Genomic DNA, 17,628 nt, shown 5'->3' on the forward strand with positions numbered 1-17,628 from the left:
GGAGGCATCCCCTGGATGATCTCTTCACACCTCTCCACTCCCCACTCTCTTCCGAGCCCTCTCGCCCTCCTGCCCCTCCACATTGCCGCCCGCAGCCGTCAAATTTCTCGCCGGAGCCCGCGGCGGTGCTGAGAAGGAAGCCATCCAATCCGACCACCATTCGAGCCGCCGTCTGTACCAGTCGCTTCCTCATCGTCCGCAACGTCACCCTACATCGACGACCAGCCTCGCCGGAGCCCGTGTGACTCTCCGACCCCCACTGTCGCCGCCCGTAACCCTGGTTCTCGCCGGAGACGACGACCCTCCTGAGCCGCTCGATCTAGTTCTAATCCAACGGTTCACGCTTCGCGTACCGCTTCGCGGGTTTAAGTGAGGCTGACAGGTGGGGTAGCCCCTGTCAGGCGGCCCGCGGGCATCGCCAGCGTAGCTGGTCCGGCCCACTTCCCTCGTTCTTCTCCTGGCCCGTTTATTTTCCCACCAAGCCCACAAAATTCAAACAAAGGAATTTCGAATTTAATTATTGTTTCTCGATGCTGTTTTGAAAATTAAATAGAATAAAATCTACCAAACCAAATTGAATAAATTTTATATATTTGGAAACCTTGATAAATTATCTACAATACTACACTGGTCTCACCCTTGAATTGTTTGTAGAAATAATGTGATAAAAATAACAAGGCAGGGACTTTTCTGCCTTAGATTAATTCTTAAAAATCAACCAAAAATGCTTTTGAGTTGATTCCAACTCCTATAATTCACATTTCACTTACACTAATTGTTTCTGCAAAAATATGCCATGCTTACCTTGAATGATCATGGCCTAGTTTAATTAAAGGACTTTATGGCTATTTCTAGTCAAAGATATTGTCCAAAACTATTAATAAATCTTATGGGAGTATTTCTCTCATTTAAATCTTGTCATGAACAAATCAAAATGAGGTAGAGACCATGGTCAAGTAAAACTCATATTAAATTAGTTGATGATATTAAATCATTGCAATGTGTTAGTAAAATGGTATGAGGTGCTCACCTCATTTAAATCATTTTCTTAAGTGATAAGTGTGAAGAGGTTGACTTAAGTCAACCTAGGTCACATCTTATTCATGAAGGAAATTAAATCTTAATAATATTTAATGAGAGGAAATTATTTTCTCTCAAGAAATAAATAGAAACTCTAATTAATATTTATAACAAGAGGAAATTATTTTTCTTAAGAATAAAATTAAATCAACTCACCTAATAAGCATGTTGATTGATAGCTTAGTAAGGGTAATTTATGTGTGTGCTTAGTCTAGTACTTAGGCCTTGTGTGGTAATTGTGTGTATTGTACTCGTATTTAGACGCTAGTACCGAGGAGTACACCGAGGAGGAGGAGGTCTACTTTGAAGAAGAAGAGAACTTTGATCACTACTCCAACCAAGGCAAGCTATTATTAATGCAAGCTAATATTCTTGCAAAGTGTAAAGCTCTACTAGAGCAAGGCACACTCACCAATTACTTTATGCTTCATGATCCCATCCCAAGTTTTATTCTTACAAGCTTTTACTTTGATTATTATAACTTGCTTTTATAGTTAACTCTGGTCTAGAGATAGAGTACTACAAGAGTATCAAAGTTAGCCTAGAACAATCAAAGCTAGTTAGCACCCCTCATGATTAGTTGCTAGTGCTAACAAATAAAATTGACTACTCTAGATGGGAACTTGTGAAATGAAATGACTTTGAAAACCTTGGAATGATGAGTCATTCTATTGAAAGATTTTGAAGGTGAATGTGACTTGTGAATGACATGGTGAACTTTACAAAAACCGATGGTTGGGTTCGGATGCGATACCATTCCAATTTTGCAAGTACCCCCACAATACCCGACATGGGTAAGGGCTTAACTAGAAATTTATGTGCTTTAGTATGGGTTCCCTCTAAACAAGCGTCATCGGGGTTATGCCGAGGGCTGCCTCTACAAAAGAAATGATGTGATATGACGTGAATGAGGTGAATTGTCCGGCCCAAGCCCTGTGCAGTTCCCGGTTAACAGGTTGGTTTTCACCGGGAGGCCAAGCTCATGGGGAGAGGTGCCCGTACTAGAGTATATAAGTGAAAGGTTATGGTTGGTAGTCCGCATACGGAGTATGATAAATCAGGGCCGCTTAACCCCGACGGATTATTGCAAATATTGTGGCACAAGTGTACGACCTCTGCAGAGTGTAGAACTATTCGAATAGCCGTGTCCCCGGTTACGGACGATTGGAAAGGCCATACTGTTCCGTCATCAGACCATTTTCAAAAATGTGACATGTGAAGGGTGACCTGTGATTTGAACTTGAAATGGTGACTTTGACTTGAATCACAACAGAGTTGTGGGAATGACACTAATGTTCCCACTTGAGTTAGTTAGCAAATGAAGAGGCTTTTTACTAAATGCTTATGAAATAAAATTGGCTTTATGCAAATAAACTTAGAGCTTAGCACCCCCTTACTCTAGTTGATAGTGCTTACATTAGTATTAGTTTGCGAGTACTTTAAAGTACTCATGGCTTTGTCCCTGGCTATTCAAATGGCCAGACTATGAAGGAGAAACAGCAGCACGAGGAAGATGGACAGCAGGACGTCTACGACAACTAGGATCACTCCTGACGTCAACAGTTGCCTGTGGAATAAATGGACCGCAACCGTTACTTCGCTTCCGCTATGTGTTTTGTAATAGGATCTCTAGATCCACTATGAGGTATTAAGACTGGATCATGTGATCCTTCTATGTAAGACAATTATGTGATGTAATGAATGATGTGTTGTGATATCAATCTATTATGTCTCGCAAAAACAATATTCCTGGGATTGCGATGAATGGCATAATAGGCATCTGGACTTAAAAATCCGGGTGTTGACAAGTTGGTATCAGAGCCATTGTTGACCTTAGGAGACCCTAGTTAGAATGGACGTCCTGAAAAAAATGTAGTTTCAAAAACAAATGAAGTAAATATTTATGAAAACTTATTCTCACTCTTATCCTTGAGATCTTTTCCAAAATAAGAGATCCATCCTCCACTTTTCCTTATAATCCTACATAAAAGTTTGCACACTTGATCACTTCTCTAACTTACTCATCTTAAATTTCTCACAGATGGAATACCAATGGAAATGCTATCAGCTTGGTCATGGAGGAGAACTGAAGTTCGAAAAGGATTTGAAGCAACTAGTGGAATATCTAGGACACCCGTACCCTGAGTTCTTCGGAACATCCTTCAATAATCAGTTGGGAGGACCACCTCGGTGGGAAGTTTCTGCTGATCTAGGAAGAAAGCTTGAAGCCCCGGTATGGGAAACCATATGGTTTTCTGTAACGGGAAACACCTGGAAGGAAGGACTAGACAAAGCTATGCAAGAAGCAATTTCCCGTCTGTGTGGACAAAATGAGGACAAGATCAAGAACACTCGCTTCATCTACTACCCAAGACACGACTCCATGGGAAGACCGATGACCATGCCCTCACCACAACCAGAGATGAACCCCTATAAAGCCCCTCAGGACTTCAGGCAGTACAAAACCCGCAGGGATTTGGACAACGCCCTCGCCCTTCGCCAAGCACCTCAACAGTGAAGACGAAGAATTCCCCCTGAAGAGTAGTATTATTAGGGCACTATCGTAGGTGTGAGTTTGTATCAGGATCCCCCTTGTATCGTAGAGCAATGAATGGTTCTTCAAACCAACGGTGTGTTAGATTTGTAATGTGTGATGCTTGGTATGAATGAAAAAGTGTTGTTGGTTTTTACCCCCTCAACACTACTCAAGTTTTGAAAACTTTGTGAACTTTAACTCAAATAAACCCTAGAAATTTCCCTCTTCTCTTATCATCTATCTCAATCTTCAGATGGCCCCACCAAACCGCAACCAAGACGCAATGATGCGGATGCTCCAGATGATGATGGAAGATCGCGAAGCCGCGAGAGCTGAACGACAAGCCAACCTTGCTGCACTGCAACAGATAGCTCAGAACAATCAAGGCCACGGAAACCATGATCACCCAGGATCAAAGCTGAAGAATTTTCAGAACACCAACCCTCCGATGTTTAGCAAAACTGAAGAGCCACTTGACGCAGATGACTGGCTCCAGACAATGGAGAACAACCTAGAAGTTGCGGGAGTAGAAGCCGCAGAGAAAGTACTGTTTGCCACCCACTATCTGTCAGGACCTGCAAGATCCTGGTGGACAAGTGCCCGCGCAATGAATGCTGGACAAATGATGAACTGGGAAGACTTCAAGCTGAAGTTCAGCAAATACCATGTGCCCCAAGGACTGATCAAGAAGATGAGAGACGAGTTCCGCGAACTCAAACAAGGAAGGATGTCGTGGTAGAATACCGCGACAAGTTTCTTACACTGTCAAGGTACGCCCCGGATGAGACAGATACCAATGAAAAGAGGAAGGAAAGATTTCTGAACGGACTACACGACGAGATGCAAACTGTGTTAGTGAACATTCCGTTCACTGACCTCGAAGCCCTTGTGGACTCAGCCATACAGATGGAAGGAAAGCTACATCAAGCCAACGAGAACCGCAAGCGCCGGATGATGAACCAAAGTGGACCCCACCATACCCAGAAGTACCGCAACAACTCCTCTGGAGGATTCACCCCAAGATACAATAAACCCCCTGCTCAGAATTATCGCCCCAACTACACCAACAACAACGGAGGACCCCCGAAGCCCGGAGGCAACAACCACAACAACAACAACAACCACCACAACAACAACAGTAACAACAAAGGAAACAACAACAACCCCAATACTGCCCCGAGGACTGGAAGTAACGCTGTCCCCGTCAACCCCAAAGACAAGTCCACAGTCAACTGCTACGAATGCGGAGCGGTGGGTCACTACTCCAATGAGTGCCCCAAGAAGCTTGCCAGGATTGCCGCCAATACCGCAGCACCTGCTCAGCAACAGCGCCGCTTTGCCGGAAGGAGGAATCAGATCAACAACAACGGCCGTCTCTACCACATGACTGCCACTGAAGATCAGGAAGCACCCCAGACCATGCCAAGTATGTCCTCCTGTGAATAAAATGCTCAACCTCTATTAGGAACCTAACTTTTCTTAAAATCTCGGGACGAGATTTGTTTAAGGGGGAAGGGTTTGTAACATCCCAAAAATTTAAAAACAAAGAGAAAATGAATTTCCTTTTTCCAAAAATGAGAACCAACAAAAACTTTTATTAAATTAAGTTTGGTACATAGTGAGCATGCTTATATGTTGTGATATTGCCATGATGTTTATTTATGGCATTAAACCTAATTCCAAAATCCTAAACCCTAACCTTCTCATAATAAAATAGTATCAAATAAGAAGGAACTAAAAGAAAATAAAATATGTGGGCATATAACTCTAGCATGCAAATATTGACTAATGCCATTCTTACTTTGCAAAATAGAGGTGAACCATTGTGATACTCCACTAAACCCTAAACCTCACCCCTCTTTCCATCATCCTAGTTAAAATAAAATAAAAGGGAATTAAATAAGAAAAAGGTATATGTGCCTATGGATATTTTTATACAACCTTACCCTAGACCTTTCCACTTCATGTAGAGGATTGGAAAACCTTCATAAACCTTATCTAATAATTCTCAAACCAATTCCAAGTTGAAACCAAAGAAAATAAAAAGAAATCAAACCTATGCATAGGAGCATATGTGGCACATAGCCAATTTTTCCAAAACTTGACCTAAGCACCTCTACCTTACCCAAATGGTTTGAAAACCTTACTAAACCCAAACTAACACTAAAGCAACCATAAACCATGACCTTTGATCATAGATAAAGAAAATGAAATAAAAAGATGAAATGCACATATGTGCATATGGCCAAAAATACCAATGTGAGCCAAAGACCATCAAACTTGTTTCCATTGCTTGGATTGTTTTCTTATGACATATTAAACCTCAACCACCTCAAGGAGATCAAGAAAAACCAAATCAAATAGAAAATAAGAAGATTTTCCAATACACATATGTGGGTATGGCCATTTTTACAAATCTTGAACCTAGACCATTATGGCTTGCACCATTGGTTGTGTTTGGTTACTAAACCCATAATATGAATTTTAGAATCAAAGAAACTCAAATCAAATCAAATTTGAATGAAATATGAGCTCACATGCACTAATGGTCATTTGGCCACATTATAAAATGTTCCCCACTTTAACCCCTGGTTTTGACTTTTCTTCAAACTAAACTTGGTAAACCAAAGCCATGTCATCCAAGACCATGTCAAGGTGAGTAACTTTCATGTTGACCACCAGGGCCAGTGTTGACTAGGTTGACCAGTATGAAAGTGACAAGTGGCAACGTTGAAACAAAGAGAAGATCATTCCCATTTTGGTTTTTCACCAATCTACTCCCCTTGACCCACCAACACCACCACTACATCACATTTTGTGTATTAATCACTCCCATAAAATTTGGTGCCAAAATTCAAAATTCGAGTTCTTGCGGCCATTTTATCAAGCACCTTTGGTGCACAAACCTACCAACTCCCTACATGCTATTATCCAGCATGTTTGAGCCTCCACCATCAAGCCTATGTCACCACCAGCTCCTCCTTACACCCAGGGAACAAAGCCAAGCCTCAGAGACCATTGTTCATACAGGAAAGCTTCAAGGACATGACCATGTCGAGCATGTCATGCTCACCCCAATGTCAAACCTGCCTCTGGTCCTTCTCTCTTCCTCTGCTCTTGTCACATAGTCTCACCTCATCTCCCTGTACTGGCTAGACATGGTCTCTGGCCAGTAAACGATTCGCAGCGCCTGGAACGTGACGTGGTCACCACCATCGAGCTCGCCAGCGCGCGCACCGGCTTGGCCACGGGTACGCCAGTACACGCTCACACCCCGTCGCTTCCGACCACCTCACGCCCTCTCCTCTCACCCACCGGCTCCCCCGACACCGGCCAGCCTCCCGGACACCGCCACGCGGCTCTCACGCGCCCTGTAGACGACGACACCGTCGACGCCATCCGCCACGGGCACGAGGACGCGAGGACGATGACGAGCGCCACGGGCCACCATTTTCAACACGCTGACGCTTGACGTGACCGCCAGGACGTCGCCTACTCACCCGCGTCATCACCAGGACCTCTCCGCCCCTGTACCACCGTCGTCGACCATGACCTGCCCGCACCTCCACGGTCACCTCGCGAGCCTATAAAAGGAGGCATCCCCTGGATGATCTCTTCACACCTCTCCACTCCCCACTCTCTTCTGAGCCCTCTCGACCTCCTGCCCCTCCACATTGCCGCCCGCAGCCGTCAAATTTCTCGCCGGAGCCCGCGGCGGTGCTGAGAAGGAAGCCATCCAATCCGACCACCATTCGAGCCGCCGTCTGTACCAGTCGCTTCCTCATCGTCCGCAACGTCACCCTACATCGACGACCAGCCTCGCCGGAGCCCAGGTGACTCTCCGACCCCCCACTGCCGCCGCCCGTAACCCTGGTTCTCGCCGGAGACGACGACCCTCCTGCGCCGCTCGATCTAGTTCTAATCCAACGGCTCATGCTTCGCGCACCGCTTCGGCGCTTTAAGCGCCCTGACAGGTGGGGTAGCCCTGTCAGGCGGCCCGCGGCGTGAGCAGCGCTAGCTGGGCCGGCCCACTTCCCTCGTTCCTTCTCTGGCCCGTTTATTTTCCCGCCAAGCCCACAAAATTCAAACAAAGGAATTTCGAATTTAATTATTGTTTCTCAGATGCTGTTTTGAAAATTAAATAGAATAAAATCTACCAAACCAAATTGAATAAATTTTATATATTTGGAAACCTTGATAAATTATCTACAATACTACACTGGTCTCACCCTTGAATTGTTTGTAGAAATAATGTGATAAAAATAACAAGGCAGGGACTTTTCTGCCTTAGATTAATTCTTAAAAATCAACCAAAAATGCTTTTGAGTTGATTCCAACTCCTATAATTCACATTTCACTTACACTAATTGTTTCTGCAAAAATATGCCATGCTTACCTTGAATGATCATGGCCTAGTTTAATTAAAGGACTTTATGGCTATTTCTAGTCAAAGATATTGTCCAAAACTATTAATAAATCTTATGGGAGTATTTCTCTCATTTAAATCTTGTCATGAACAAATCAAAATGAGGTAGAGACCATGGTCAAGTAAAACTCATATTAAATTAGTTGATGATATTAAATCATTGCAATGTGTTAGTAAAATGGTATGAGGTGCTCACCTCATTTAAATCATTTTCTTAAGTGATAAGTGTGAAGAGGTTGACTTAAGTCAACCTAGGTCACATCTTATTCATGAAGGAAATTAAATCTTAATAATATTTAATGAGAGGAAATTATTTTCTCTCAAGAAATAAATAGAAACTCTAATTAATATTTATAACAAGAGGAAATTATTTTTCTTAAGAATAAAATTAAATCAACTCACCTAATAAGCATGTTGATTGATAGCTTAGTAAGGGTAATTTATGTGTGTGCTTAGTCTAGTACTTAGGCCTTGTGTGGTAATTGTGTGTATTGTACTCGTATTTAGACGCTAGTACCGAGGAGTACACCGAGGAGGAGGAGGTCTACTTTGAAGAAGAAGAGAACTTTGATCACTACTCCAACCAAGGCAAGCTATTATTAATGCAAGCTAATATTCTTGCAAAGTGTAAAGCTCTACTAGAGCAAGGCACACTCACCAATTACTTTATGCTTCATGATCCCATCCCAAGTTTTATTCTTACAAGCTTTTACTTTGATTATTATAACTTGCTTTTATAGTTAACTCTGGTCTAGAGATAGAGTACTACAAGAGTATCAAAGTTAGCCTAGAACAATCAAAGCTAGTTAGCACCCCTCATGATTAGTTGCTAGTGCTAACAAATAAAATTGACTACTCTAGATGGGAACTTGTGAAATGAAATGACTTTGAAAACCTTGGAATGATGAGTCATTCTATTGAAAGATTTTGAAGGTGAATGTGACTTGTGAATGACATGGTGAACTTTACAAAAACTGATGGTTGGGTTCGGATGCGATACCATTCCAATTTTGCAAGTACCCCCACAATACCCGACATGGGTAAGGGCTTAACTAGAAATTTATGTGCTTTAGTATGGGTTCCCTCTAAACAAGCGTCATCGGGGTTATGCCGAGGGCTGCCTCTACAAAAGAAATGATGTGATATGACGTGAATGAGGTGAATTGTCCGGCCCAAGCCTCCGTGCAGTTCCCGGGTTAACAGGTTGGTTTTCACTCGGGAGGCCAAGCTCATGGGGAGAGGTGCCTGTACTAGAGTATATAAGTGAAAGGTTATGGTTGGTAGTCCGCATACGGAGTATGATAAATCAGGGCCAGTTAACCCTGACGGATTATTGCAAATATTGTGGCACAAGTGTACGACCTCTGTAGAGTGTAGAACTATTCGAATAGCCGTGTCCCCGGTTACGGACGATTGGAAAGGCCATACTGTTCCGTCATCAGACCATTTTCAAAAATGTGACATGTGAAGGGTGACCTGTGATTTGAACTTGAAATGGTGACTTTGACTTGAATCACAACAGAGTTGTGGGAATGACACTAATGTTCCCACTTGAGTTAGTTAGCAAATGAAGAGGCTTTTTACTAAATGCTTATGAAATAAAATTGGCTTTATGCAAATAAACTTAGAGCTTAGCACCCCCTTACTATAGTTGATAGTGCTTACATTAGTATTAGTTTGCGAGTACTTTAAAGTACTCATGGCTTTGTCCCTGGCTATTCAAATGGCCAGACTATGAAGGAGAACAGCAGCACGAGGAAGATGGACAGCAGGACGTCTACGACAACTAGGATCACTCCTGACGTCAACAGTTGCCTGTGGAATAAATGGACCGCAACCAGTTACTTCGCTTCCGCTATGTGTTTTGTAATAGGATCTCTAGATCCACTATGAGGTATTAAGACTGGATCATGTGATCCTTCTATGTAAGACAATTATGTGATGTAATGAATGATGTGTTGTGATATCAATCTATTATGTCTCGCAAAAACAATATTCCTGGGATTGCGATGAATGGCATAATAGGCATCTGGACTTAAAAATCCGGGTGTTGACACGGCGCCTCATGCAATAATGTTTCCCCGGCTTCAACCCTATCTCGGTGGCGACGTCGAGAACCTTGTGGGTGTGGTGTGGTCTTCAAGGATTTCGTCTGGTTGTGCAGATCTTCAGATCGTCAAGGAGCTTCATCGGCAGTTCATCCTACTTCTTCGTCTCCGGGATGGATGTGGTCTTTTCGACCCGTTCGACAACTTCCCATCCGCAACCAACAACGTCATGCTGACTCAGGGAGGAGCTGCAGCTGCGGCACGCCGTTGACACGGTCTAGAGGTTGAAGAAGAAGGGCTTCTCAAGAATCTCGTTGTAATTTTTGTCCAATTCGCAAAAAAAAAATTCTGCTAGGTAGAACCAATGCGAGTGTCACAGGCTCGCGCTCTAGCTGTGAGTCAAAGCTCTAAGGACAGCGCCTCTCCAATAAAGTAGTGACAATGTCGTCGCCTTCCGATCCGGCTTCAAAAGCTAGATCTAGGTTTTCACCTGAGGTGGTGAACGAGGATGAGAGAACTTTTAATCTCCATCTCCATATTAGTTAGAGCGATCAAAGTTTCGTGTGCCCATCTGGCTTTGCGGGAGACAAGGCCATTTCCATCCTTACCATAAGTTGAATCAAATTTGACGCCTCAGGCGCCTCACCTTGTTAAAATAGGCATTTTCTCGATAAAGGGTGTTTCATTACTTAAAATATTCAAGCATTACGTCCAGCCTCTGCATAACTAAGATGCACACAGCCGTTCAAGTATCAAGTCTAAACAAAAATATAAAAGATCGATCGAAGGAGCCAAACTAGACTATGCTGCATTGGCTTCAATCCGCCTAATATGCAGCCACCCATGTCGGGAAATAAACTCCTTGGCCGTGTTCTCCAACCATGTAGACACCTCCACAAAGATGTCTCGGTCCTCCAAGAGCTGAAGTGGCGACCATGAACGGAGCAAAGCCGTACATCGGTAAATGACCTGCATGAGAGAAGAATTCTTGTTATTGAATATCTTGTCATTTCTACATAGCCATAGCGTCCATATGACTGCAATCGCGCCAACCTCTGATAAGCATTTTGTACCTAGTATCTACCCCATTTAGCCAATTACCAAATATATTTGCAACGCTACGAGACGGGTATAAGGTAGAACTCATCTAAACAATTGACCATATAGATCTAGCAAACCTACAGTTGAAAAAAATGTTTTATTGTCTCATCTTGATGATAGAAAACACATTTCTTACAACCGTGCCAGTTGCGTTTAACAAGATTGTCTTTGATTAAAATCACACCGCGACGAAGGTACCATGCAAAAACTTTCGTTTTCAGTGGTATCTTCATCTTCCAAATGTACTTATTGTTGATAACCGGTTGACTAGGAATGGTAAGCGTCCTATACAATGAATTAACCGAGAAAACACCGTTCTTGGTGAGGCTCCATCGGAATTCATCAGTCCCCTCAGATAATTGTATTGAAGCTAACCTCTGTAACAATTCATTCCAACTAATCAATCGGGAGCCAATTAGATCACGCCTGAACATCATGGAGGGAGGAGAAGTTTCCATAACCTTCTGCAAGGTATCTCCCTTATAGCGAGCAATACTGTACAAAGCTGGATATTGTTTTCGAAGAGTTGTTGTTCCCAACCATGTATCTTCCCAGAATCTAATCTCCACCCCATTCCTTATGGAGAACGAACCAAAAGGGAAAAAATGCTTCTTAGCTGCCATAATGCCAGCCCAAAAGTGAGAGTCTCCAGGTTTCCAAAATACCTGAGATAACGCTTTTGAGGCCACATACTTTCTCCTTAAAAGTTGTTGCCATATACCATCCTCAGTTAATAACCTGGCCAGCCATTTTCCTAGCAAAGTCCTGTTCTTTACTTCAAGATCATGAACACCAAGTCCACCTTGATCTTTTGGACGGAATACAACACTCCATTTAGTTAACCAATATTTCTTCTTCTCGCTGTCCCCTTGCCAAAAGAAGGTTGAACGTAGATAATCTAATATTTTCAAGATTTTTTTGGGTAGATGGAAGAAAGATATCATATAGAGTACCATAGTCGTAAGTACTGCATTTATGAGCACTAATCTGCCCCCCAAGGGACAGCAGTTTTCCTTTCCAACTACTTAAACGCTTTTGAAGTCTTTCCTCGACGAGTTTCCACTCCGCCAACGTCAGTCTCCGATAATGAATCAGAATACCAAGATAGTTGATCGGAAAGGAGCCAAGATCGCATCCGAACAAGTCGGCATAAAGGTTGGTATCGTCATTGGCCTCACCTAAAAAGAACAATTGGCTTTTATGGAAATTAATTTTGAGACCCGACAATTGCTCGAATGTCGTTAGAATTAACTTCAGATTTAGAGCTTTTTCCAAGTCGTGTTCCATAAAAAGAATTGTGTCATCGGCATACTGAAGGATAGATAATCCACCATCCACAAGATGAGGTACTACCCCTTCAATCCGACCATCAACCTTCGTACGCTCAATTATATTAGCAAGTATATCCGCCACAATGTTAAATAACATTGGAGAAAGGGGATCACCTTGCCTCAAACCTTTTTTCGTCTGGAAGTAACGACCAATATCATCATTGACTTTAATAGCCACACTTCAACCGAAAACAAAGTTATTTATAAGAGCACGACACTCATCTGAAAAACCTTTCATCCTGCGTGTTTGTTGGAAAAAAGACCATTTAACTTTATCATAAGCTTTCTCAAAGTCGATCTGAGAATAACACCATCCAGTTTTTTCCGATGCATCTCATGGACTGTTTCATGCAAAGTGACAACACTATCTATGACGTGTCTCCCTTGCATGAACGCAGTCTGGAACGGACGTACAACATGATCTGCCACTGAATTAAGTCTAACCATAGCGACTTTGGTAAAGATTTTAAAGACACATTAAGCAGACATATAGGTCTGAACTGTTGAATACGTTCCGCATCATTGATTTTTGGTAAGAATAATCTCACCAAAATTTATACGAAACAAATCCAGTTGACCCGCATGGAGCTCCCCGAAGAGTTCCAATAATTCATGCTTTATAATGATTGGAGATAAATCCAGGAAATTCTCACTATACCTTCATCAAGGAATCCAGGACATGAAAATGATTTGACATTTAATAAGCGGTAACATCACTGCCGGCTAACGTTTACTAACACCAACATCACTGGAGTGATCAAATTCAGCATATACAATACAACTGAAGAAAAGCTCAACTGTACTTTAGATATCGTTGCTAATTATGCAGTTAATTCTGAACATTTACATACACATGCTGCTAGACCAAAGCTAGTCCTTTTTTGGGGGGATAGACCAAAGCTAGTCCTAGCGCTGAGCAATCATCCTGTTGGCCTTTCTTATAATTTACAGTTCATATGGATGCCAGAAAGTTCATCAACAGGCTGACTCAATGAGCCACGGTTTATGTTACATCTCAGATTCACTGATACAAAATAACCACCTCACCACGTGGCTGAAACTACGGTTGATGGTGCTTGCTGTGCATCACTCTAAAAGGCTTCAGATGTTTCTTCCTGCACATAGTGCCAAGCGCTGTCAGCGCATTGGAGCTACGTCAATCAACCAACTTGCCACCAGGCCATGCCGTAAAGCTGTCCTGTGAGAATTCCTGGAAGTAAGGCACATGTTAGCAAACAAAGGGTGGGAAGGAAAAAACTGAACATATCACATGATGGGTGAGGGTTAAAGGTATCAAAGTCGTACGAGTTGGCTCAATCGAAATTCAGATGTGTTGTCAAGTTCAAGATTAGCAGCATTATCAGAAGGGCCCAAGTCCTTGTATTCCTCCAGATCCTTCTTCAAGTCCTCTACTGGCAACTGGGCATAAACAGCCAGGCGAGGCTTGATCGTACCTGGCTCATCTCCATCGCCACATGAGGTCTGGCTCTGAAGGAACTCGTCACAAATCGCTAAGTTTTCTGCTAGCTGCTGAGAATCTAACAGAAACTGCGAGTCCCCCTCCCACAAATTTGGATCTTGTGATGAGGGATTATCTCCATCCTCGGGTTTTTCAGAGGGATAGGCAGCATTCTCTTCAGCAGCTTTTTCTTCCATATTTATTTCACAATTCTCGTTCTCCTGCATATCAATTCAAGAAAAATTACATCTATTGGCTTCTTTATTCAGTTACCCGTAACTAACTTCATATATTCTCTTAACTAAGCCAATTTGAATAGGAACATACGGTGCACATATAGATAATGAGAAGTTACAGAAAACAGAAATAAAGTGAATATGAATGTGCAACTACCTGATAAGCATTATGTTCGTTGCTATGAAGAGCTTCCCGGTCGGTGTTATATTCATTATTATGAAGAACCTCTTGGTTAGTAATACTACTAATATGTTCGTCATCATCTTCTTCCATGGTTGGTTCAGGGAGGTCGGGTAGATCTGCTTCAGCAACTATAGTTTCCAAAGCATCTGTATTGGTTAACTCCTGTGCATTTGTTTCTTCAAGTTTAAATTGCTGCTGAAAAAATAATTTGGAGACAACATATTCCCCATTCTTCTCATCCTCCCCAGTGCCTAGATGGTACTGATGCATCACCCAGTTGGTCTTCTTGGGCTTACCACCCTTCACAGTACTCACATACAGCACCATTATTTTCTTACAGCCAGCATGCTTTCCATCAACTATTACTGGCTTCGTCTTGCCCGTCTTGTGCCAGCGAACATCAGCAAGATTGTCAGTGTTTATCTTTCGACGCTTCCTAGTCCCCGTGTTATAGGCTTTAAATGTTCTGTGGAAGAAATGTGATACACTTCCATCTTGTTTTACACCTGAAACGATGAGGTCGATTCAACAATATCACAGAGCAAGAAAACAGAGTAAAAAGAGTAAATTTCTCAAGAGCACACTGATTCTTTCTTTGACATACTTTTACAAAACACCACTTACAAAACAGAAAGTGAAGATTCTGTTTCACGAAAGGGAGTGGAATGTCGTATCTGAACCAGTTCAGAGATGCATGCAGTCATAGTACAGTTGTAAAATGTAGCTGAGTGGCATAGTATTAAGGGAATAGATATCAGTAGAAGAAGAGGCGATACTGCTAGATTTAGTAGAAACTACCAGACCTTGGATTTGACTAAAAAGACCATACAGCAAAAATGTAACAGAGGAAAGCAGTTGGTAGAAGCTACAAACTGTAGACACATGATGACGGAAAAAGGGAAACGTGTATTCTTTTACTGTATACGAGATATCTACTTTTTCCCCCAGGGTTACCTGGGTACTTTGAAGTTTTAAATTGAAGAGGAACCTGGAAGTTTCTGTGGGTGGGTGTAGCAGATACCATCATCTTCCTCAACTGTTGGAATGAATTCATCGATGAATGGGTGAGGTTCAGCACCTGATTTATTATGTTTTGCAAGCAAATGCCAAAGCAATTCCTGGTCAGTAGGATCAAATTTTACACCTTTTGGCAAACCAGGCCACTGGTGCACAACCTGCAGCGAAACATTAATTCATCAGATGCTTGCAGCTATATGACACATTAGAACCTTCTACTGGACATTACTAATTAATAATGACAAGTAATTCTAAAAGTTTCTGCAAATGAAACTAAAAAAACATTAGGACCAACACATTCACATAACACTTGATCTGGAACACAAGAATCACAGAAATTCACAAAATAGTAAACTGTAACAAAAAGACTCTGTTCCGGATTTAGGACAAAGTGAATGCCTTAACATGAATCAATATATGAACAAAAATCTCCATAATAACAACATTAATCGGTAAAATATCAACTATGCAGTGTCTTTATCTAATCCTCTATTTAAAATAAGCAGGAACCAGCCATACTAACAAAAAGAATCAAAGGATATACACATATGCTGCAGCTAATTTAACTTTGCATAACCTCTGTCCAAAAAAGGATGTCGCAAATTTGTCTAAATTTAGATGTATCTAGACACTGTTTAGTGTATAGATACATCCGAATTAAGACGAATCTCCGACATCCTTTTATGGACGGGGGGAGTAGTAGAAATGCAAATGCACAGCTCTTACATCACTGTTATCAATGATGTGGCTGCAGCTTGGGCACTCCTTACTTGGATTGCTCCTCCACTTTTGTTTACTGAGATCCAATGATCCAGAAACGTTTTTAATTTTGGAAGCAATTCTTTGGCTATCGATTATCCAGGATGTTCTGCAGAGATTAGTTACAGATGTTAAGAGAGGCGGATACATAAAAGTTGCTCAAAAAATCTACCAACATCATCTGGACTTGCATCTATATATGCAGATATCAACAGCATTTAACCAACCAAAACAAGAACCAAAGGCAGGCACAAGAAGGGGAACAAGTTCGTTAACAGATCCTGCAAATCTTGTACTACACTACAGGTGCAAAGCTAAACTCAGTTTGCAATCCAGCCAAGCACACCAAATTCTATCAATATGTACAAAACACTAATGCATAGTTCCTCAGAACAAAGCACCCATTTTGCGAAGTTCAGGACCAATTGCTTGGCTTGCTGCTCCAGAATAGTTTCAAAACAGAGCTCTGCTAACCTGAAGAGTTTGAAAGCAACAGCTTGTTTTTAATCCCTGAAGGCAAGTTCATGCAAGGCTTACATATTATTAATAACATAGAAGTTATACGGTGATCTACTGATCTTTGTTTCCTCGAGGTTTAAAGATGGTTCCTTAAACTTTATAATGCAGAGTATGGGCTCCTTTGAGGTAACACTTGTACTCTTCCTACGAGAAGCCCGTTCTTTAGTTGCTATAGAACAAAGTGCACACACACTGCTACCCCGAAACAGAAACAAACGTCTCCTTTCAACTAAAAACCGACGCAGAAACGTCGGCCGGCCGCAAACTGAAGTGCAAAACAACAAAAATTACACTGACGCAATCCAATCCAACCATCCGCAGCGTCCAAACAGACCCCGCCCAAAATCGAGCCTCGGCCCTAAACCCCAGTCCAGCACGCAAGAAAAGACGGCGCCTTTGTATCCAAACTATTGACAACAACAACAAGATCGTGCCTTGTCTACTGTACGAAACCCCGCGCCCCAAACCGTCCGTTCATCGAATCGCGAAAAACTAGCGCTTGTAAGGGGGTACTGATTGCAGAAGCTGCAGGAACGGGTCCCGCCGGAGCTCAGGGCTGGACAAGGGAGAGGGGGGAAAGAATCCTTGCCCGACCCAGGCAGATCGCATTCCCCCACGGCGAGACGAAACATCGGAGGAGCGTAGCCTGCGCGGAGGTCTACAAGATCGAATCGAGGATGGGCGACGCACCCGGTCATGGCGGCGCGCGGCCGGCGACGTCCTAGGGTTCCGCCGGGGCGGCGGCGGCGGAAGTTGCGGTGGAGAGTGGTGGGATGTTTTTTTTTGAATTGGAGTTGACCAGGTGCTTCACACGGTATAGTCCAGCCTGGGATGGGTGGGTGCGTGGACACGTGGATGGAGATTTGCAGCCGTCCGATGGAAGTGTGAACGGCGGAGATGGTCAGTAGCTGGGTGGATGTTGCTGTCGGGGT

The 17,628-nt window shown here is 42.7% G+C and overlaps 1 protein-coding gene across 1 annotated transcript; it reads right to left on the bottom strand.

Annotated features, from left to right (window-relative positions):
- Positions 1-13,310: 13,310 nt before the first annotated feature.
- LOC124647095 (SUPPRESSOR OF GAMMA RESPONSE 1-like) lies at positions 13,311-15,003 on the bottom strand. Its single transcript, XM_047187084.1, has 4 exons — positions 14,982-15,003; positions 14,375-14,907; positions 13,828-14,202; positions 13,311-13,732 (listed from the first exon to the last, which is right to left on the bottom strand). Exons 1-4 carry the CDS (start codon positions 15,001-15,003, stop codon positions 13,679-13,681), a joined length of 984 nt encoding a protein of 327 aa, XP_047043040.1. The 3' UTR covers positions 13,311-13,678.
- Positions 15,004-17,628: the final 2,625 nt, after the last annotated feature.

Source organism: Lolium rigidum, chromosome 1 (genome assembly GCF_022539505.1).
Source record: "Lolium rigidum isolate FL_2022 chromosome 1, APGP_CSIRO_Lrig_0.1, whole genome shotgun sequence".
In the NCBI taxonomy this organism is placed as follows: domain Eukaryota; kingdom Viridiplantae; phylum Streptophyta; class Magnoliopsida; order Poales; family Poaceae; genus Lolium; species Lolium rigidum.